Source organism: Daktulosphaira vitifoliae, unplaced genomic scaffold (assembly GCF_025091365.1).
Source record: "Daktulosphaira vitifoliae isolate Bord-2020 unplaced genomic scaffold, ASM2509136v1 Scaffold_5, whole genome shotgun sequence".
Lineage (NCBI taxonomy): Eukaryota > Metazoa > Arthropoda > Insecta > Hemiptera > Phylloxeridae > Daktulosphaira > Daktulosphaira vitifoliae.
In genome coordinates, this window is record NW_026099576.1 from 29,065,246 (window position 1) to 29,090,545 (window position 25,300).

At 27.5% G+C, this 25,300-nt stretch overlaps 1 protein-coding gene across 4 annotated transcripts in view; it reads left to right on the plus strand.

Annotated features, from left to right (window-relative positions):
• Positions 1-25,300, plus strand: part of LOC126908689 (uncharacterized) — a 107,484-nt gene that overhangs the window by 76,855 nt on the left and 5,329 nt on the right. For all 4 annotated transcript variants that reach the window (XM_050690989.1, XM_050690988.1, XM_050690987.1 and 1 more), the window contains 9 exons: positions 10,033-10,174; positions 13,262-13,329; positions 13,890-14,141; positions 15,745-15,999; positions 16,060-16,360; positions 16,427-16,491; positions 18,168-18,248; positions 19,086-19,207; positions 19,277-19,670. In XM_050690989.1, the coding sequence (XP_050546946.1) occupies positions 10,033-10,174; positions 13,262-13,329; positions 13,890-14,141; positions 15,745-15,999; positions 16,060-16,360; positions 16,427-16,491; positions 18,168-18,248; positions 19,086-19,207; positions 19,277-19,670 (1,680 nt within the window). The remainder of the gene's footprint in view (positions 1-10,032; positions 10,175-13,261; positions 13,330-13,889; positions 14,142-15,744; positions 16,000-16,059; positions 16,361-16,426; positions 16,492-18,167; positions 18,249-19,085; positions 19,208-19,276; positions 19,671-25,300) is intronic.

Here is a 25,300-nt window from a genome sequence, read left to right on the forward strand (position 1 = left end):
GAATATATTTATTAGAAGGGGGGCTATACAAATCATGTGCCGCTCATCGTGGCACCTGAAAACTAAAACATAAGTTTACTGTATGAGATTAGAAACATTTTTAGCTTCGATTCGAAGATGAGAAGGTATTGGTTTTACTATTGTAGTAATTAGATGAGGAAGTATTGAATTACGTCGATTTTAGTATAATATAAGCTTTACAATAGTAGTAAGCAATTTTTGAACTCTTAAGCAATATAATAATTCCATATAAAAGAGAAATGCAGGGTAAGCAAATTAATAATGGTGGGAAAAAGAATATAAAAGGGAAACATGAAAAGTATAGGGGGACGATACTGGGCGAGACGAGACTGGACGTTTTGTCGAAGAAACGTCGAGTTACGGGTTAGGTCGTTGATGTAAGAATAACTTTATACTTTTTGTAAGATTTAATTAATTTTTGTGTTAAATTATTATATTATATTTGGCTTTGTGTTTAATACTTTTCGTAAATAAAATAACTATTTAAAAATCTGGGCTTAGCGCAAATATTTTATATTCACGGTGATCTCGAATGTGTGTGTGTGTGCGGCTAGAGTCTAGGTTGGACTGCTGGTCCTTTAGTCAATCTTAATAATTAGTGTACGAGCTGGCTAGTGTTTGGGCTTAACCGTCCTTTAGTGGGTATAGTAAAAAGGTAGTTGTGCTGGTGGCTGACAAGGAGCCACCCTTCAGTCTGCTACATTTGAGCTAGACTGTGCTGACGGGTCTAAACTCTACCCCTTCAGTAATCCACTAATTAGAGAGATTTGGGCTGATCAGTTTATCCAACGGGAAGACTCAAAAAGAGCTCGAACGACAAACTCGTCGTCGATATATATATATATAAGAACATTAATTAATTTGTGTTAAACTTTTGTGTCTACGTTGGAGCATAACCGACGTACGACACTATGATGTGTTTTTTTTTTTTTGTGTCTGTTACCACTTTTTCTCAGCTCTCGCCGAACCGATTTCTTTGATAAGTCAAAAAATCATAAACCTTCAAAAAAATTACAAATTTAAAAATTGCTAATTTTCGATATTTTTTCAATTTTTTTTAATTAAAATTGCCATATAATGCTAAAATTTATTGAAAAGTGTATGGATCAATACAATTTTTTTATGAGAAATAATATTTTTTAATAATCCCTTTTTCATTCGACATACTTTATCTTAATCGGGATATTAATAAGGATCTAGCTGATCATGTAGTTTTTGGAATAATCCACAAATTTTTTAAAATTAAATGCTATCTATAGATTTACATCAAAACGTTTTTTTTTTATAGTGATTTTAATCACTGTCAGATATTATTATACTTGATCCAACTATGCTATGTCACGACTGTGCCACGTCCCCCCTGTGCTGGGTTTTTTTTAGATATGAGCTTCCTTGAAATAAGTAGAGTCGCCTTAAGAAAATAATACAGTCTATGAAACACTTAATTAGTTTAGTGCACTAATGATGACGAGCTAACTAAATTTTAATTTAATTTTTACGTAAATTTAATTTAAATACCCCATAAATGATAGTTATACCACTAAAATAAATAACTAATAAAAAATAAATATTAAGTGACTCACAGTACCACCACTAACTAGCTACAAAAACACCAAAAACTCGTTTAAAACTAATAACAGTTTGTCAAAGAGAGTAACATTACATTATATATTATCTTACATTGTTATTTAAGATTTTAACATTTACATGAAAAGATAGTATAATCAAATTTTTAGCCCTACATAACATAATACATTTATTAAATACACAGAATTATAATAATAACATAAAATTTATATGTTATATAATATATAAATAAATAAACAAAAAAAAAACCCAGTACAGTAAGGTGGCATATTGCTCTCGCAGCATAGTGAGGATGTGGCNTGTATGTTTGTTACGATTATTGTTACTATTATTGTAACTGAACCTTTAGACTATACATAAAATATTAGCGTTACTCCAATTTAGGTTTAAATAAATTAACGAATTTCACTTTATGATCAAATGCTATTTATGATAAAACTAAAGTGCTTTTCACAAGTATTAACCCTTTACTACTTAACTATTTTACTATGCATAATATTAACCCAAGTCTATTGCGTGTGCCAAAAACCACTGCACAGATATTATGCCAATCGAGATTGTTCAATTACAATTAAACCTGTCAAATTTATTTAAATAAATTTTATAAAATATTTTGTTATTAAATAATAACAAAATGTTTAAAAAAATAAATAAAATGATAAAATCAATTTTATAATTATAAACAAGTCTCTTGACAATTACTGTAGTTTTAATTTATATTGTACTAAAACACATTACTTTTTAATTGATCTACTACAATTAATGAATATGGAAATCGTTAGATATTTTAATTAATCAACTTAATTTAATAAGTTAGGCAAAGGCTAATTGAAATGACCTTCTTCATTAGCAATGCCTAATATTATTTTTAAGAATAATCGATTGTGACTACTTAGACTATCCAAAATTAATTTTTTCTTATGATTTAAAAGACAGAATCGCTAATTTGATAAAAATTACAATTTAATATTGTAAAAATGTATTCATCTAAAACATTTACACTGTCCGTCATTGTGCGGCGGTTAATATTGAAGCGCATAAAAAAAGTTTTCCCGAAGTGGTAAAAAGGTTTGTTATTTTTTTATCCCAAAGTTCATTAATTCACTTTTCAGTCAGCTGTTGTGGTGTAAGATAACTGTTTTTTTTTTTCCCCAAAACTATGTAAGGTGATAGAACGATGGAAAAATCCTTTAAATAAAGATATTGAATACAAGAAATTGCTCATCATCATGACACAGGAGAAACCTTTCAATTCAAAAACGTTTATTTTGGTTTCTGTTTTCACTATACGCACTAAAGTAAATAAATACACTAATCTAGATACCTTCTATCGTTTGAATGATATCAGGCGGGTGAATCCATAATATTGTAATTTGTTGAGTTGCCAAGCTTTAAAATTAACCACTTCGATTAATCATTAGACGTTCGCGCTGTGTTATTATTTTGTAACCCTTTGTAGTACGTATGTGATTTAAAATGGAACTCGAGTTTTATTGAATAATAATATTATTCAGACAAAGACTGCAGTAGTCTGCTGTTGATTTCAGCTAGACTTGAATTGGAAGTTTGTATAAATTCAAATGCGATTCACGTATATTAAATTTTGATAAGGACTCACGATAAAGTTATGTTTTCTCCGTCGTCTTTGGCAGGTTTGCATTTCATTAAGTCCCCCGGGAACCCTAAATTATTCAAATGACAGCGACTTTATAAGACATTATATTTTTTAACAGTGGGTCTTTTGCTTTTTAACGAACCGAGTATAGTTTTAAAGGTTTTTTACGAGTTTCCGCTTGCCTGGCCGGTAAACGCACTTAAATGTATACTTATAGATTATAGTTGTGTGTATATATTGTTGTGCACTTTGTCGCGGTGTGAGTTTTGCAATAAAATAATTGGTGGACGACATCAAAAAGTTATATTTTATGCGAATAGTTGTTTTTTCAGTGAATGAATCTAATTTAATTCTCTTGTTTAATGGTATTTAAAGGTGTGGCTATGAAATCTATTTAATCGTTATTTAACTCGTTTTCATACTTCATCAAGTTTGTTAGCATTTAAGCTTTATATAATTATTTTAATAGTTTTAAAAGACAAATTTTTCAAATCTAAAAATACAATTTAATTTACCAAAGAAGCATTGTAGCATTAACTCGGTAAATAAATAAGGACAATATATTTTCTTGGTTTCCAAAAATATATAAGATAAATTTAGATTTGGGTTTTATAATCTGACACATGAAATGTATTATACACCATTGTATTCGTCGCCGCTAATTTAATTTACTAGCTTATGATGTTGTATATAGAACATTCGTATAATAGATCATTCGACTGTTTAAACTTTGCTCGGACATCTCGTTTTATGAAGTATAACACGAACGAGTCCAACTTTATCTGTACGAATCACAAGAAAAACACTTTTACTACTATTTCCTAACAATATTTCACTTTAACAAGTTTCTCTGCGTTAAGATTGGTCTAAGTTAAACTTTTTAGCGAGAATTCCCAGCTTTCAACTAAATAATTGAAAACATTATAAGTAACTTAAGAAATTATTGCTATTAATCATTTTGTTCGAGAGCCCGCGGGACTAGATCTATTGTTATTCTCATTATATATATATCGAATAATAGTGATTAAATATTTTTTACAGGAATTCCAAGCAATAAAATTCTGAGAATTTTCATGTGGCAAATTAAATTTAAAAATGGTTTCGTGTATTTATTANAATTGAAAACATTATAAGTAACTTAAGAAATTATTGCTATTAATCATTTTGTTCGAGAGCCCGCGGGACTAGATCTATTGTTACTCTTATTTTATAAATATATATCTCGAATAATAGTGATTAAATATTTTTTACAGGAGCTCCAAGCAATAAAATTCTGAGAATTTTCATGAGGCAAATTAAATTTAAAAATGGTTTCGTGTATTTAATAATACACATAAAGTGGTTTGTTATTTTCAACAAACCCTGATCAGTAAATTTTACGAATTGTTTGGATGTCATATTTTCATCCGTGTACACTTGTGTCAGTATGGGTAAACCACATGGAACACGTTTAAAAAACTAAGTTGTGCAGTGATATATGTTAGCCCGAGGGATGCATACAAGATAATCCGCTTTTCTTATCGATCTGCGTTACTGCTATTTTCTTTAAATAAAATGTTTGATTTAAAAGAATAACTGAAACTGAATGAGTTATTCATGCAAAAATATATTTTTTTTATGATGAACATTTTTATGGTCTATAAAAAATCAGAAAAAATAATTTTATTTGTTTTATATTTTAAAAGAATATGCGGGTCATACATATGTCAGATTTTTCAAGTAAAATGAAATGCCATTAAAATAAATTCATAATCGCATCACTAGAAATATTTACATCGACAGTGATTGTTATATTAACTTAGTCATTTACCAATTACTCAATTAAATTAAAAGTTTAATGATTTTTTTTTTGTTTAATTGGTCAAATGCACTGAATATAAATCATGAAATGTTGAAATCATTGACCATTAACGCCAATAGATGCTTCAAAACGAAAGTATGAATGCATTTATGCACATTATTATTCAATTAAGAAATTCATCGCATTACATCATGGAGTTATGGCAAAGTTTAAGTTCTCTAAAAAAATAACTCACAACGCTTACCGAAAGATTAAATAAATAACAGGTTTTACACCGGAAATCATAAGCCTTTAAAAGGGGAAATGTATAAATATATAAAATGTAACGACCAAGCCCAACATGGATAAAGGTTGATTTGTGTAGGCGCGCATATGCCGTGGTTATTTATTACACTTTGAAAGAGAAAAGCGATTATACGGGTGCAAAATGTGCAGTAAGAAAACGGCAATAATAATATTATAATCGCAGTTCTTTCATTGTACCTAAAAAATCTGAGCTTTTCCCTCGCCAAGAGAGCCTGTAAGTACAACACATAGTTTGGGGTGAGAAAAACCCAGGGCTGCTACGTTAAATGGTTTAAATAAAACGTATTAATCGTTTTAGCGAGGTCGTTCGACCGTTTTACTTGAATTAATATTTAATTTTCACGCCGAAAAGCTTTAACCGGGTGAAAGATGCAAGCCGTGTGTACGCGAGTAAAAAATAATGATGTCTAATACAGCCCCCCCACCCCTTGTACGATTAGCACACGGTAGTCACGCAAAATTGCTCACGTGTATCGATCACCGGCTCAAACACATATACTATAATATATGTATAATATTTATATGTATTTCTTGTATACAAGTCAATGTGTGTGTGTGTGTGTGACCGGGTCGACGAACAAAGGTGGTACATGCAGTCGAAAAACCGCTAAAACGTCGACCCGAGGATGGGGTAAGTTTGAAAAATGATGGTACCCGTTCCGATGTTATTAAATTACTCGTTATATTTCCAACCGACTACGTCCTCGCCGAAATTTGTCCGGTGCCGAGAGGCAAAATCGTTGGGAAAAGTGAGAACGCGTAAAAAATTTAAAAGGGGAAAAACGCTACATTTATTATGCGGTTATCGGTAAACGGTTTAGACCGCATAACGCATGTGCCGCAAGAGAAATATTACGATTATTATGATGTTCATAATATATTGCCGTGTGTAAGTGTACGTCAAAAACGGCACCGACGGTGTCACGCACATACAATGTAAATTCATCCTTCGGAGTGATAGATAAAAATACAAATACAAAAAAAGTAATCCATTTCGTGAATATAATGAGGCGGGTGGTTGTTTAGCATATCGCGTATTATTCTAAGTTTCTTTTTTTTTTTTTTAACCGCGATGACTCATCTAATTCCCTTCACGGCGCTTCATCATTAGAGCTCATCCATCTTTCTTTTCCCTGGCTCCATCACTCAACCCTTCGAGTGCCGTTTAGTCCCGGTACCGCGGCCATAACAACAATACAGTTTCTACGCTTCCAGAGAGCTACAAAAACAAAACTGTTCCGTCCCTAAAGGACCATTTGATTTGTCAAAAAAATAAAAGCTCTAAACCAGAAAATGAGTATTTTTTGTTTTTATTTGATTTACTTTATTTTTTTTGCTTGCAAATCGCGCGGGACCATAATTATAATTATGTTTGTACACATTACACTTTACGGGCGAGCACTCGGTCACGTTGCATAATTAGATTAACACTGTCATGGGGCGAAGTGCACGGCGAAATTTCGAAGCAAAATTTACAACGGATAAAACTAATTAAACGATAATGTGCCAGAGGTTCGTCATCCGATCAACTGCGCGGCACCTTAGGATTAGATGGATTGAGAGAAAAGTTGCACCCCCTCGCGGTAAACACTGTTTTAAAATAAGGCCAACGTTTCGTGTCGCCTTGGCTCTTATCGTCGCCGTTGTTCAAACGCCAGCTCACCCGCCGTCTTTGTGTTTAATTGAATTCCCTTGTAAACGGTTTCACCCACATACATATGCGTTTAAACGTACAATAATATTGCCTGTGCGTGTGAGTACTATCAAACTGTACTCTAATACGAGCTCATTGTGCGACTTTACTTTGCGAAAAACAAAACGCTCTGTGCAATCCGATTGCGGCACGTGTAGGTGTCGTTACTCGTTCATGTGTTCAAGTGAACGCAGTTTTCCAAAACCATTATCGTTCATCACCATTCTGTCGTTTATCATTCCATATAATCACATAGCTTAGTAAACGTCCGTGCATTAGTGCCACCGGTAATTTGCTTATAGTTTGTTGTTTTAAAGCTCAGTTAAAACCTTTTAGCAGTAACATCTGAGAACATTGAACGAAAGGAGACTTCAAGGATATTTCTTTTTGTTTATATTTTTTTCGATATTACATTACAAAGGTAATTGAACACTTCTAAGTTAATAGAATATTATTAGGTGTATTAGACTACAAAAAAAAAAATAAAATAACATAACATAAATAAAAAAAAAAAATTAATCAAACGCTGAAGTTTCAACATGACTAAATGAAAATCTTAGTCAAAGCTTTAAATGATTTATAAGAATGTCAAAAATGTAAACAAAAAATGTTTAAATATGAAATTGTTGTATTTAATACAACTGTACGGTAAGACTAAAGAAATGTTGCTCGTGCATAGAACAAAATAAGATATTACCAAATAGAGGACATTGTGGAAAATGTTTTGTCTTTTATTTTATATTTCGTTTTAGATTAATTTTGTTTCAGTGCTTTTTCACTAAAAAAAATTACAACGTACATTTTAAAATGTTTAGTAAATTAAAAACAAACAAAACGAGTTCGACGACTTACAAAATTTCTTACAAGAAAAATCTGTCTGGGGAAACATTGATTGTCTGTTGTATTATATATAAGGATAGTATTAACAATTTAATAAGGCGGATTTTAATCTTTGTGGTCTTGTTTCATTTCGTAAATGTGTTTCTAAATGTCTTGATTTAAGTGGTTTCAATGGCTAATCTGGATTTATAGATGAGAGATTTATTTTAAAGATGAAAAGGGGTCATTTTTTGTTCTTTTTGATTAATCCTATATTTGAGACACATTAAAGCATTTCAGTAACCAAATGAAATATTTTTAAGATATTTTGTTTAACTTCTAGTAAATTACAGAAAACATGTTAGGTTTAATACTCAAATGAATACTTAAAATTATTAAAAGTAATTTTATAGACTAGCAATAATATAAAACGTTTTTTATTTTTTTAAATTACATTTTAAGTTCCATAAAAATTTTATCTCTTGCTTATGATTTTATTTTTAAGCTTTGTAAAAATTAAAATTGGAGAATAACTACAGTTAATTCTACAGATGAATTTCTGGCTTTTGTAAAATGTATTATTCTTAACAAATCAATGGTTGTGTTGAGAAATATATGAAATTTTTCAAAAGTAAAGTACCCTTAATACAAATGTTTTATACTCGCACATGGGCGTATAATTTTATTATAAAACGTCTGCAGTTCTTTAGAAGTAGAAATGAGAGATTGAATGATTTAAATCTGAAATAAAAAGAACGTCTGGAAAATTATTATATTTGATATTAAGAATTATAAAATTGATGAAATCCGAGTCATGGTATTTTGTGTACGCGCAAAAAAATTGCCACAAATAGATGAAAATTAAATAGAATGAGTTCTTCGTTAGAATGGACAATATTTTAACAAAGCGTTTCTCCTTAACACTGTTACAAATAATGGTGTTAAAAGAGAAATGGTCAAATAATTTCATATTTTCGATTATTATGGTAATAATAATAGATGGTAATTGTTGTCAAAATGTCATAACCAATAATAGTGCGAGTGCGAAGAGTTGGGGTTGATACAAAACCGCATAAATGTAATGAATCGATTGAAAACCCTAATCAGCGCACGTAACCAAGACGACCTTTCTTCTTAAACATGTGAAGCTTATGATCAATCAAGATACGACGTGCTTTGTCTCCTTAATGTAATTCGTTTGAGATGTGTACATTATAAAATTGATTTAATCACGAGTAACCCCTAAATTTATAACATTAATGTATTGTTAAAATCTGAGTTCTCCATGGACCCTTCAATAGACCGTAATGAAATCATCTTGCACAATTGTTCTGGCGTTGAAATTAAAAAAAAAAAGATAAAACAACGTTGAAAATCGTCCATACTTGGTTGAGCTAAATATATGTTTATATTTTGATATTTTATAAACATATAAGCTTTTAGTTATTCATTAAAATTATTTTCCATGTTTATTTGAACGAATAACAAGAGCCGTTTTGCTTGTTGTACTAGTACTTGAGATCTTATTTATTTTTTTTTTCAAACGTCAGATCCCAAATACGCCCGTAACCAGTAATGGACGTGACTGTCGGAAATGGCTTGTCAGAGTCTGTGGAAAGCGCTAGAAGAGTAGAGCACGTCCAAAGAGTTTTCCCATTAGTTTTATTCAATTGAATTTCTTATCAGATTTAAGGTATGCTTTGAAAATATCTAAAAAGTACCTATGAGTACAAAAGTAACAGATTAAGTTTCAATTAAAAAACGGTCATTTTTCAGATTCTGAACCGTATGTTTGTGACACGCGTTCTCAGATAGTAAATTTGATACTATAATTGTATATTTTTTATATATACTCAATCACGATTTTCATCAAGCACAAAAGTTAAATTTATCATAACAAAAAATGAATGCTTACAGTTAAGAAATATTTTGTTATTGTTAAGACGGTCCCCCCAGTTTAACATAATAATTAAATAAACCACATGATTCAAATGAAAATCCGATGACTCGATCGGAGTTTCGAGTAAAATATTTATTGAACATTATATAAGAATAAGAAAAATTCGACATTTCAAGCGTAGGAACTGAAAAACAGATTGCGATTTTATATTAGTTAGAAATTTAAAGAATATATCAAATATAAATAATAGTCTATTATAATAATTACATTATTTATCTGTAATATTTCAGATGGTTGCCAATTTCCAACACGGTGGGAAGGTGTTTGGTTCCAGTCTGGTATAAGGCAGCCCATCATTGTACAGGCTAATAGATTTAGCATTAAAGGGAAATGTGTTGAATCTGATGGTGACAAGTTTTTACTATCTGACGAGTAAGTTGTGCTGATAAATTAAAATTATCAAGTTTATTATTCAATACAAAAAGTTTCACTAAAATTCAAAGAATCACTACTTAATTATATCTAACGTATAGATATTTCTTCGCATTTAATAATAGTTAATTTTTTGACAAACATTAGTAGTCATAAAATTTAGATTTTTTAGTCTAGTCTATTCGCATTTAAATAATTACTAACTTAATTAGATTAAAATTTTCAAGGAATTGGTAATGTAATGTAGTTTTCATAAACTTAATTTGTACTTCAGAGAATGATTAAGAATTTTAAAATAATTGTTTTTGTTTGATTAAATAGAAATACAACGTAGAAATATAATTGTTTTATAATAATTCATTCGTATTAGTCCATTCTTTTATACGTTTCCAAGAATAAATTTTAGATTTGACAAAAGAAATTATAATATAAGACATTTCTTCGTTACTTAATTCGATTTTCATTGTATAGGATATCAACTTAAAATGATAAACATTTCTTAGAGTGCATAAAATAGATGGAATAACCCGGTTTCTCTTTTATCAACTCAAAGGAATACCCAAATTAAAAAAATGTAAAAAATATAGAATCTCTTTTGAAATGAATAAGATGTAATATTATACTTAGTAAAGAGATCATATAATATAATTGACTTCAAGTTATATTGTCATAAAATTTCAGGTGAAAAATTATATGAGTTTTCTTATATTAAATAATTTTATATTAACTTTATTATATGAGTTTCTGATGAAAGAGTGATAAGCCCTTTTTCGATTAGGGGAGACTTGTGTTAAATAATAATAACAAGATTAACTTCGAATAACTTTTTGTAGTCGGAATAATTGATCAATTTTTATGAAATTTTGAATGTATGATTTTTTGGTTATTACATTTTTGTTCGTGAAATTAGAATTTACATTGGCCTTTAACAAAAACCCTTTTTATATTTTAAGAGTTTAAGTTCTAATTTGATTTAGAAAATCAAAAATAACTCGATATAATTCACTATTATCATTATACAAAAATTTATAATGTTTAACAAAAATTACATAATTTTTGACTGAAGAGGTCGATTATTGATAATGGACAATTCATCGGAATGTTTTTCTTTTGTCATCGTCTAATAAACAAAAAAACGTCAAATTTGATTTACTTTTGAATGAAGAGAGTTTGTAGAAGTTCCGTTGTTATGCAAAGCCCTCGAAAATCATCTATTTTTACCGAAAATTGTGTAATTTTTGGTTTTAATGTCATGCATTCAAACAATTGAAACTTCAAATATTTTTACTCTTTTTATCTTAAAGCACATTGTATTAGCTTCAATTTGATGGAGTTTTAAAAAGTCAGGCAGTAATTGGGCAAATGGAACAACTTAGGGCAATTAAATATCTATTACCATTAGTGTTGCAATATAGAAAAATTTCAAAATTTAGAATTTTCAATAAGAAAATAGAAATTTAATCAAATTGTTTTGATGGCAATTTGAAAATAGTTTGTTATTAACTATATTTGTCATCAGTTATATTAGAGTGCGGATTTATGTAAAGGATAAAAAATTTTTGAAAGGGCATTAAATTATGTTATTGAAATTAAGAAAAAACACAAAAAATATTTATTTTTGACTTATAATCTTTTATGATCTAATATGCAAAAAAAATATTTAAAATAGAGTCTACTGACGTTTAGAGAGATTTTACAATTCCTTGTATTTTATTATAGCTTTACCACAATAGTTACATTTATTAGTATTTAATAGAAAATACGTTCTATATAAGGTCGTCATATTTTATATTTTTTTAAATAGAAAGTATAAATAAATATGTTATTATACTGTTTTTATTTAAAATTTTATTTGTTTATCTAAACCAACTCAATTACTTATAAAATAAAAATAATATTGAATATAATTTTTAACTCTTTTAGTTTCAAGTAATTTTTTGGTTCATCCCTTAAATACTATAATGGTTTCAACTTTATGCTTTTTAAGGTCAACATACATATTTAACTTATAAAATAAAAAATTATCAAATTAAAGAAAATTTAGGAAGTTATTACTATTATAAAATATAGACTGTTTATGAGGTATGAATTATAACTATTTTTAAGTAATTAACATTTTTGTACCTAGTCGTATAGAGGCCGATAAATGTATAATGATACATGTTTAAAAGTTGTTCAGAATTATTCAAAATAAAATTTAGAAATGATTAAATAAAGAAAATAGTAAATTATAAATTCTTGAATAAGAATTCCCGAACTTCTTTAAAATTTCTAGATAATTCTACAGAAATTTCTTTAGTATTAAATTTCCGGAAATTTTATAACACTAATTGACTTTTTAATCGTATCATTATGGCATTATTAAAATATTTACAAATGTTGTAAAAAACATAATATATTTGTTCACCAATATTAAGTGATGAAATCTGTAAAATATTTAAGTGCTCCAAATTGGCATCGAAGCTTAAAATTATTATAAATTAAATATTATTAAATATATGCTCCATTTGATAGTTTATGTTGGCATTTACATACCAACATTATTTGTTTAATTATCTATTTTATAATAAAATAAATATTAAGAATTTTTTATAATTTGTGTATAATAGCGAATTTAAATAATGAAACATGTAGCCTTATTATTCGATTAGAATGATAAGAAACCTATTAGTATTTTGTTAGTATATCCCATTTACATTGAAGTTCAATTTTTTTTTTTTTTTTGTACTATAGATAATTAAAATAAAATATTACACCCCTTTAATTATTTAGTATAAAATCGAAACATTTTTACTATATCTTAACAAGTTACTGAGATTTAATATCCTAGTCGGAAATATGAAACGGTCATGTGTCCAATAACAAAATGTCACTGGCTATGCATGTCTGCATTAAGTCACCCTTTTGGCATGTGCCGATCATACGGTCCGGAAATAAACCATATTGTGTTCAAATGAAATAAAAGAATCATTGTACCAAATAAAATCAACAATATTCATCGAGGGCCATCCAGTTGTACACAATTTCAAATTGTTGTATTATTATTCCTTGTCATCTATTTTATTAATGAACATTTTTTTATTTTAGGAAAAAAATTTGCTACCGTTGCGTAGTCATCCACGAAAAGCATAACAACGTGCTGCAATACAAAGAAAGTGAGTTGTATTTTCTTAACGCCTATATTTATCATAGAGAGAATTGGGTATAGACGTGAATTGTTCAGAAAGTTTTATCAGATAGTAATGGAGTGAAATGAAATAGTTTGATGCCAAGAAAAATCTGGCTCCGTCATCGTTACCGATTGTCGTGTGACATGGTGTGGTAAAATCGAAACAATTGATGAAGATGTTTATCGGACCGTAAAACAGGACAATCTATTCAATTTGTAGCTGATGGTACAAAACTATGTGTGTATGAGAAAAGAAACGATAATAAATGAAATAACTATAAGGGCAAAAGAAAAAGTTTAGAAAAATAATGAAAGAATAAGCAAAAGTTGTGTGACCAAAACGAAATCGCGTGGAAGAGAACTGACGTTAATTATTGTTCATACCGTTTTGCAGAATCTTTTCTCCTGCTCGTTCTAACAATCTAAAATAGGTCTTGATAAATTATATTATTTAACGTTTTTCTCAAAGTCCCTCGACCCCTTCACTATAATAACCTGAAATATAGTGAGTGTTGTTGATTTTTTTTTTTTTTTTACTACTTTCAGCGTTTTGCAACGAAAAAGGTAACCTTAAAACCATCTGTTCATTGATCACTGGAGACGCATTACTTTACTCGATGTTTAGAGAATCTGGCAACCCTATGCCTTGTCCATTCAAGCCTCCATATACTTTTACTTACAATCGTGGTCATGGAGATTGTAAAAATCCAGTGTCAACCGTAGATGCATGCACACAAGATTCTAGATTACTCATCAGATACCAGGCATGTCCAGACATCGAGGGGTCGGAGAGCACTTGTAAGTAGCTGTTAACATCTTAAAAAATGATGTTCTATCACGCGTTAAATAATGTTAAAACAAGTTAAGTAATCAGTTGAACGAGAATGTAACTGAAGCGAAAATGAAAGAATTCAATAAAACTGTAGATAGCTCTGAAAAAATATCGTAATATGTAATAAACATTCAAATTGTAGGTTCACTAAAAAATATAAGAAAAAATGTACGTAAAAAAACTAAGAATAAGTTAAATAACAAAATAAAAACATTTGATAGGGATTTATTAAAAAATTTTATTTATGTGAGTGATCTCGTTTAAAACTCTTTTATACTTTAGTTTTAAAGTAAAACAAATTTTAAACTAAAAAAAAATAAAGTATGCCAATAAAAGTTTATTGTCTTCAGTATATTTTATTAAATTTTGATTAAAATCTGTGGATTTAAAAAAATTTTATACCAATTAAAAATATAGAAAAAAAAAATCTGGGTAATTTTTTTTTACGGTCGCGTAATATTCAAATATTTTTCTAAATTTCTAAAAATTAGGATATTTTTGCAATCTTGACACAGCAGATGCGATAAGATTAAAATCAGATTCTTTTGACGTATAGATCATTAAAATTGGCTTACTGAAAGCTGAGTATATTTATGGGTAGACACAAAAGTAAAAAATAAAAAAATAAAATATATAACATGTACATTTTACATATTATATTTAAATTACATACGATTCAGTATTTGTTTTATAATAATGATACATTTGATTATTTGGAGTTTAAGTTATCCAACAATGCCTAGATAATATCTACACAAACATATAATTAAAAATATAATTTTATCATGTACAGCATTTATTATAATATAATAATTTAAATAAGAAATTCTATTATTTAAAAAAAATTAATTAAAATAATTAGATATATTTTTTTAAACAAATTCAATAAAAAAGATGAAAAATATTGCATAGATTTAAACTTGTTTAACCGCTTTTAATTCAATGTCTTGTATAAACATAATCACAAATGGAACGAATTGTTCTTTATAAACACGGATTATAAGATTGTGATCATTTGGCCCGAAACAATAATTCAGAACTGGAAGATATATGCGAAGGCTTTCATATTTTTAAGCAGAATATTAATAATATTGTCAAACAAAAACAACTGAAAAAAATTATTGTTTCTATAAACTGAACTGTAAAAATTGCTCATTTAAACATTATTATAAATAACTTTATTAATAAAACAGAAATGTAAAATAAACACGTTTTATTGCACTGAGCAGTAAAAATAATTGGAGAGAAAACTTTAGGGTCTTCGAAATTAGTGAGCAAGCGTAACTCGAATAATATAAAGGGAATTTAAATTTAACGACCTCGTGTCTATACAATGCAATTCATAGTTCGCATCGTGTTTGTCAATCTCCGAGTTCCTCCGGGGCATATTACCCCTGTACAGTAAATATAAAACCGCGAGATAATGTACTCTGTAAAATAGGTAACAGAGTAATTTTAATAATGTTGTACAATGTGTATAGGAATTCAAACTATCCAATAATTGTATTGACATGAAGTAGACAACGAGATAACTAATTAACTATATAGTAATAAAATTTATTTTAACAGTGGAAGAAGTCGAATGCATTGCCGGTTGGAAAGAGGGTTCCTACAGATTTTTAGTGGGAAGAGTTCATCACAGCAATGGCATTCCTATGTCAACCGAAGATCGTTTCAGGTGTTTTATTTACGAACGAACGACTACTCAAAGGCAAGTGAAAGGTGGTAGTGATATCGAGTACAGAGTAGCCCAGTCTGGAGACGCAACATGTAGCGGTCTATTTAGCCCATTAGAAGGATCCAGAACAATGATACTGAAAAAAGGTAGATTACAAACTGACAGTGCCAAATTCCTAAGTATGATTTTTTTTTTTTTTTCATCAGAAACAATGGAGACAAAGTGTAGTTTTCCATTGTGGTTAACGGGAAATCAAAGATGGAGGACGTTGGATCATGGTAAGATATTCACGTTTCCACATCATCATAATAATAGTACACTGAAGTTGGTGACGAATTCGCTGGATCACTCATCTACAACACAATTGGTGCAGACTGTAAATCAATTCATCTACAATCAACCATTGGTGGCGCCATTACCGGGCCATGAAATGAAATTATCGTGCCAACAAGAAATCCAAGTGGCGTCGAATCAATTCAGAGTAATGGCTCACTATGTCACTGGATGGTAAATTGTGAATCTTTTAAAAGTATTTACATTTTACACGATTACATTTTTTTTTTGCTTTCTTAGTCAAAGTGGATACATTTGTTTGAACTTCCGTGGGAGGTCCAACGACTTGGCAGAACTTCAAATGGGTGAGTCATTTACTTTAGTAAAATCATCCGATACAATATATTTGTCTGTTATGTACCTTACATTTTTCAAAAAATCATATAAAAAGCCGCTAATAAATTATATACCAATCTATGTATTTTTATTCAAAAAGTTTGCCTAAAAATTCATTTAATTGACATCAAAAGTAAAAGGCATATATTGAAAGCGTGTAAGTAATGATGTAGCAAACGAATTCAAGAGGAATTTCTCGGTAACGAGAATATTTGTCTGTAGATTATTACGGGAAAATATATTCTTACAAAAAAAAAATTAGAACTAAATAATTTCTTTGAAAACATTTAATGAAAATTGAAAATTAATTGAAGTAATGATTATTTATTGAAAATTTATTATAGAAACATAATTAACTTTTTATTGGTTTATAGCCGCATAAGAACTTAGGAAGTTTATCCCCCCCCCCATAACTAAAAATATTTCTACGTAACTATATAGTCCTACGACCAAGTAGTACAAATTTGGAACCCAAAAGAAAATTTATAAATGCATATAAATCTGTGTCCATGTAATAACGCTATCAAAAAATTGCTTTAATGAAATCGAAAAATTTCTAGTCAAAAAAAATCCTGTATTATTACTGTAAATTTAGCTTAATTTGGTCGTCAAGTATAAATTCGGTTATTTCTAATTATAATTTTTAATTGTTTGCAAACTTAAAAAACATAAAATTGAATAATTGGTCATTGTTTATTGGAATAAACTTTAATTCGAATTAGACTATATCTCTAGCTTCATTTGGTCGATTTATTTGAAGCTTAATACATAAATTTAGAAGTTTTTTACTTGCTGGCCAACTCAAGTTCATTTTATATTACTGTAAAATGTAATAAAGTCAAGTTAAAAAGATTATCCCCAAAAAATATTATTACACTACTAAGTCTAAACAAACGTCACAAAGTAGACCAAAACTCAATTCTAGCTGAACAAAATTCCGACTTTGATATATGCAAAAGAACTAAACTAATTATGAAATATTGATTTTGATAAGTTCCTTAGAAATAATTTTAAGTTGCAAGGTCAAAATGTACCCTGTATCTTCGAATACTTCTTTAAAAGTTTATGATTTACCTAGTGATAATGTTATAATTACAAAATAATATTTATGTATGACTTATTCAAAAACTAATAATACGATCAAAGTACATGATCATAATAATTACATTAAACAAAATTTTTACATATATATTTTTTAAATATTTAAAAATAGTAATTAAAAAAAAAAATAAGAAACATTGTTTTTTCAACTGAAATTGAAATTTTAAACTTTAAATTACTGTAAAATACCAACAGATATTATAAGTGTAACCTTGAATTTAAAATTATTTCTAAAAAACATCAAAATCAATATTTCATAATTAGTATGGGTTTTTTTTTATGCATCGAAATCGGAATTTCATACTTAAATTTTAACTTGAATTAAGTTTTGGACAGCTATTCTTTGAATAATTAACCATAAATTAATATTAAGTTGTTAAATTAATAAACCTTTTTTTTTTTAAATTGTATCAACTTATACTTTAACTTTAAGTTGTTGCCAGGTTTTATATATTAAAATCGAATTCGTTAAACTATAATAAAATTATAAAAATAAAAACTCTAAATAGAAGTTTTATATTATTTTTTATTTTAAATAAACTAGGCCAACCGAGTAGAAGATCAGAAGATGCGTGCAATTTGCCTACTTTCGATCCACATAGTACAGATTCAATTACTTTAGTTGGTAAGTCTGTAATTGCTATAATATATCACACGTGTTTATGTACACCAATCGACTACGATTAGTTCTGCTAAAATAAATAACCTAAAGGTTTTTGAAAATAATGTCAATATGTCAAAATATGTACATAATAACAAATACAACGTGTGCTGAACAACAAATATCAACAATTAAAGTATAGTTGACGTGGGCATCACATTTAATTTTTTCATACTTGTATTTCCCAATGTTAACAAAGAGCTGTTAATAAAAGCTTGAATACTGTTTTTACAATAAAAACACTTAGATGTCACAGAATTTTAGCAGTAAGTGTTTTTTATTTTAAACCAAATACCAATTATATTAAATAATAAATTACACAGTGTGTGTAATACGCGCATAATAATAATTTTATGAAAAAAATTAATGCCAATACTACTAGTTTATGCTAAATTTGTTGAAAACACTAAATTATATATCTTCGGGGAATTTAATTAAACAAGTAAATCAATAATTCACTACTAGGTCGAACGGAAAAAATATGTATCTTGAAGGATTTTATGTTATTTATAATAAAATTTTAGAAAATATAGAATATCTGTATAAAAAATATTCTGTTCATATCAGCTGTCAGTTTTAATAAATAATAATTTCGTCATGAAAATTGTTGTAATATGAATACAAATACAAATATTTCAACACAAAATCTTTTTATTAAACATGGTAGACATTGTAAGTTATGAAAATGTTCATGTTTAAATAAAATATTTAAATATATTAATTTTATCCAATGTAATTTTAAAACTATGCAAGTATATTTTAAATGAAACGTGGTGCTTAACTCATTTTTTCTTTTTTTAGCTTCCAAATCGGATTACCGAAATTGTCCTTTTAAAGGAATTTATGGCATCTCTAAGATCAACACAAATCTCGTCTGGAATGATCACGTGTCAGCGTTATCGCTGAGTAAAAGAAATCTCAATGTAACTTTTCAAATAAAACATCACATATTTCTATGGAATAATTTGTACGATCGCAAAATTCTATTTCAGATGCCCGTTGACTTGTTAACCTCTGACAATCATCCATTTCCAATTGTGCTGACAACCACTACCCAGCCATCTCCCAAACGTCATTCTTCCGAATACTATGAAAAATCGGCAGATGACTGGAGTGTAACATACAAAAAGTTACAGCCAGACTTGCCTAGTTTCGTTAGGTCCAGGAAAAACTCGACCAAAGAAGAAATGGAGCGTCAAGCCGAATTTGAAGACGACGATGTCATCTTACGCAGGGTAAAGAGAAAAAGTCGGAGAACGCTAAGTAACAATAAAATAAACGATGACAAGTGCTCACTGAACTTAACATCAGTGGTCTTTTCATGCGGAGCCGTGGATGCATTAGAGTTGAATGCTGAATGTCATCGGACATCTCTGGTGAAATCAAGTGAGTTTTTAAATTTTATAATGGCATGGCAAGTACAAAAGTAAACGTGATAAAATAAATTAATTAAAAAAAAAAACAGTGATAAAGTACTCATTTAATAAACCTCTTCTGCAAATCAAAAATACATATCAAAGTAAATCGTTCGAAAGCTAACAAGTGCTTTAAAAAAACTATGTTCATATTGTATTTATATTAAAAGCCATAGAATAAATAACTAAAAATATGTTATACATAAGCCGAGTTAAGTAAAATATTTTGAATTATTTTAAATGTTCAATATTTTTATAAAAATAAAAATATTGTTTTTATATATTTTTATCAATAAAATTTTATTTTTATTTACAAAAAGTAATAAATATAATATTAATATTTTAATTATAATATTTAAACTTCTATAAGTATTAAGAGACAATGAATTTATAAAATAACATTAACAACATAACATTCATAAAAGTACGTTCGAATTTCATGAACGTCTTTTAATATTTACAAAAAATTTACTATATTTATATATTGAATTATATTAATTGCCTAAATGGAATTTGTACTTACCCTGTTTTATATTGGCAGAAATGATTAAAACGAACATAAAGCTCCTAAATGGTATATTACTCGACCAATAGAAATATATGACAGCTCTGTATTAAAATTGCCTACATAAATCTCCGTGTTATTTATTATTTAAAATTAAAAAAAATATATATGTATCGAGTATTTACAAGCACTACAATTTTCTCTTTTGAAATTATCTGAGTTTTATAAAAGAAAACATAATTGAATAATTTCTAATAATGTTATGAGCAACCATTTTATCACAGTGGTTTTTTATAATTTATTTTTAAACCAAAGCTAAGGCGATCCTCTTATAAGTAATATCCTCTGAGATAGTTTATGAACCTACAATTATAAGGAAAAGGTAATATCCATCTTCTTCGTTACATTATGGTCTCAGAATTTATTATTAAGTTAACCCAACCTGTAATAAATAATTGAACTTCAGAACACAATACTACTGAATAATCAACTAAGTAATATGGTCCTCTACAAGTATCTCAATTTTCTCAAATTTATATTTTACTTTGATGTTACATCTACTCAGTCTCGTAATTATTTTGATTATTTTCCTTATCAACTAAAGATTTTTAATTTTACCATAAATACAGGTTTAGAAGTGTCTGTTTATTTTCTATAAGTCGCTTAAACATCGATAACTAAAAACACTCGAATATTTACATAAAAAGTTGACACAGTGGACTATTACGAAATTTATTAAAAGTTTACTTATGTAACAGTTTAACGCTAACCAACTCGCCAGTCTCTGTAAATGACGCAAACTAAATAAAAACAACCAAAATTTAATAATCAAGTTTTTATTTAAACTTTCCGTTTATTGTTATTAGATAAAGTACAATTAAAAAAAAAAATTGCTATCAATTTTTGTAAAATTGACAAATATAATGTATTTTGTTTGTTGATCTTAAGTCGTTCAATAAAATTATAGTATTATGCGATTAATGTGAATGACTTTAGTAATAATATTCAAGCGAATAAAGATTGGACTTGACGGAAATCCGGTCAAAATTTCCGGAGAATGTCCAGGCTTTACGTTCTAGAAAAAAAAAATAAAGCAAGAACCGGAGGGCTGGGAATAAATTAACTGATAACTTGGTACAAACGATGGCGGTGATATGGAATAATGTGTACTGTGTGACACGCGAGTTGATCCGGGTCCAAAGGCTTTTGTATTATTGTGTGCTGATGCTGTGGAGGAATGAGCTAAGCCCAAAACGGACGTCGAAAATATTAATACCGCCTTTTATTTAAATTATACTGCATATATATATATAACGTTCATCACTTCTTCCATATTTTGCGAAGACTCAAAACAATTGTTGTTTTGTACGCTTAAATTGTTCAAAAAATGAAAAAGTCAAACAAAGCATACTTGAGAAAAAATTAATTATAGTTATAAACACTTCATTTTAAAGCAATCAATTCCGATCATGTTACATGAATGATTTTAGAAAATGGCAGAGTTAAATAAATACATAGCGAAAAGTAAAATTTCTACGAAAGGGAAATAAATTAAAAAGTATCATAAACGACAATATCTGGTGACAAAATTATCTGAGTATTTGAAAACTTTTTGTTTTTATTTCATTTTTCAAAAAACAAAAAGAAAAACTTGCAAAAAAAATTACGATTTTCATATGCCGACATAATCAAAAATTTCTATTCCTTGTGGACATGTCATTGTGTAGATAACCTTTAGGTTCTATATCACGATATTTTTAAAACGATTTTAAATATCTATTTTATATGTGTACCAAAAAATTAAATAAGAGAAACACTGCCGACTTTTTTGGTGTTGAACTTAATTTTTTTAATCATCCTCTCGGATATTGTGAAATAGTAAGCATTATTTTTCATTTCGTTATATTTAAAAACATTTAATATAACGCTATGCAGTAATTATTTAGAAATTCTATAAATTAAGAACTAAGTGAAATTTTTAAAAACATTTGTTTTATTTATTATTTTTTTTTAATAATTAATAAAAACAAATAATAAAAAGATGAATTTAACGTAGTCCAAAATTGAAGGTTTTTTTTTAATATTCAGTATTTATGGGTTTAACTAAATGAAAATCGGAATTTTTTTAACGTAATAATTATTTAATATCGGTCCAGTGAGAGCCGAGTATATTTTTGGAGAAACATAAAAATAAAAATAACACATAATAAAATCAACACCTCAGCATCTCTGTCGAAGCTAAAAATCACAACAAATTGTCAATTGTATCAAAAGTTATTAGAGATGTCATTTAGGTTCATCTTGTTCACCTGAGTATGTCAAAAATCTAACAAAATACTTTTTCGAAATCTTTGTCAATATTTAAAAATTATATACAAAAACAATTTTTTAATTTATATTGAAAATTAATCTAATATTATTACTTTATTTAATAAGTTTTAGAAAAATAAAAATAAATTGAACAATTTAGCAATTAACACGTGAAGTGACTAAATTCAGAAAAGTTTGAACGAATTTATTTTTAAAGTCATTAATTATTAATCATCTATCAACTCGAATAAAAATCGAAAGTCTACTTTCAATTTTAATAATTTAACGTTGAACTTTTCTGAATTTAACATGTCACATGTCAAATGTATCATTTTTTTAAACTATATTTTTAAAATATTAAGTTGTTATAAAAAAACTTTTTTTTACCAGATTTTTATAATTAAAAACATGAAAAAACACCTTATGTTCTAGAGCCTATAACTTCACATCCAAATAAGCTATCGTTGCGGAACGAGCACTGTTTTACTTGTATTAAATAGTACTTCAATTTCATTCTTAAGGTTATGAATTTTGAATTTTTTTTAACATTAAAATTTTGATTTGAATTTTTTAAATTTCGCAGTATTTTGATAGCAAAATTTGAAGGTCAAAAAATATTTTAATAAAAATTTTTTTTTCTTTTCAGAAACTTTTAGTTATGTTCTTTTAAACCATATTATATTTGAATCGATTTATACATTTTTTTGTATCGTTTTACGATCTTGAACACGCGTGGTTTGCTGTAAATAGCAAACTTTATCATCTCATTACACAAAAGTGACTGAACGAATTTTTTTCAAATTTACATAGTACTTACCTTTAGGCAATTAAAACGTCTGGTGAAAATTTGATGATAAAAAAATAATTTTAACGACACTTATAGAACTTACAAAATTTACAATTTGCATATTATGGAAAATCCACAAACTACGTAATTTTCAACGTTTAATTTTTATTTTTTGCATTTATTCTACTGAAAAATAAATACTACATACCATTGTAAGCAGCTTATTTTGAAGACGTATTTTTTTCAAATATTTTGTATTTTAGATAATATTCGACCACGATCGAAAATTGTTATTAAATGTTAAAATCAATTGATTTATAACACATAATTTTAGATATTTTATTTATCAATTTAATACTTTAATAAGAGAACCAATATTTTTCAAACGAAAAAATGAAAGTTTTATGTTTAAAAATCAAATTATGCTAAAATGTTATTTATTAAATAGAATTATTACATTAATTAATTAATTAATGAAAATAATTATTTTATTTTCCACTTGTACCCTTCGATAATTAAGTTTTTCATTAGTTTGGTCAACTACTCTTAGTTCTTTGATGATAAGTGTTCGTTATTTAACACTAATTTTAACACATACTAATATAATACTAATACTTAATTATGAATTAAGATCAATATTTTTTTTTTTAAGTTCTACATAAAGACATTGATAATGAGTACTTAATTTACTATTTTATCTATTTTAAAAATTGAGTACTCATAAATATAATATATTCTCTCTACATTACTAAAACATTTTACTTGTGCTCATTAATTTTAACAAAGTGTGCAAGTATCTAATTATGTGTGAAAATGCGAAGTATTATGTGACGATATGCGTAGCAAAAAATTTTTTTTATATTTGTATATTATCTTTATGATTGTTTTACTCGTCAACAATAATTTTAAATATATCTCTAGGTATTCATTTTTTTCTAATGTTCAGTACTGCAGAATATTATGTATAAAGAAAAAAACATTTTTCTTAAAATTGTTTATGTTAAACTTACAAAACATTATTTTTTCTCCAATAATTAAACACTTAAAAAATCTGAAAACGTTTGTCTAATTTTAATTTATCCATTCAATTGAAATTTATAACTTTAAATAAAATATATTTTTTTTTATTATATTCTATCCATAGGAAAATCTAAATATTACGTTTTAATACATTAATGTTATACACTACCGTTTACAAAATTTTAATGTTATCTTAGTTGAGTTAACACTACACAATTGTACGTAAATTGCTAACATGGTAAATCATTGATTGTTTTCTTAAATTGAATGTGACTCAATAGGTACTTATAAATATGTGGGACAAACATGCAGAGTCAAAAAACATAAATTAGGCATATTTTCGAGAAAAAAAAACAACTCATCATTTACTAAGAAACTTTGGCATGTGCCTCACAATGACTATACAACAAATTAGGCATAACTAATGTATGACCAGAAACAATTGCAAGTAAATACTTTATAGCAATTATATGTAATATCTAAAATTCTTGAAGATGTAACATGATTTTGAACATGTATTTTTAACAGACATCTTGCGACTAATTTATTTTATTTCACTCGTTTTGCCATAAAATATTTATAGGATTACTAAATGTCAAAAAAAATAAATAGAAAATATATCCCTATTTATGAATAGGTCACATAGTCTTATGATTATTTGAAAAATTACCACTAAAATTTAAATTGATCGATTCATTAAAACCATAAAACTAATTTAAAACGTAAATATTTACCAATAACTTAATATAAGGAAGATAATAGAATTGTTTAAAAATAAGAATAATATAATTAAGTGTGAACTTGACCTATTAAAAGATTCACTATTAAACTTGTATAATCTGGTAAATTGTGACAATCGACTAGGTGATAACATCGATCGCGTAATAAATTTCTACAATTTTTAGCAATTTTGTGGCTTTTTGATTTAAATATTTTTTAGACTTAAATTAATATTTTAAATAATATATGATCAATGTTT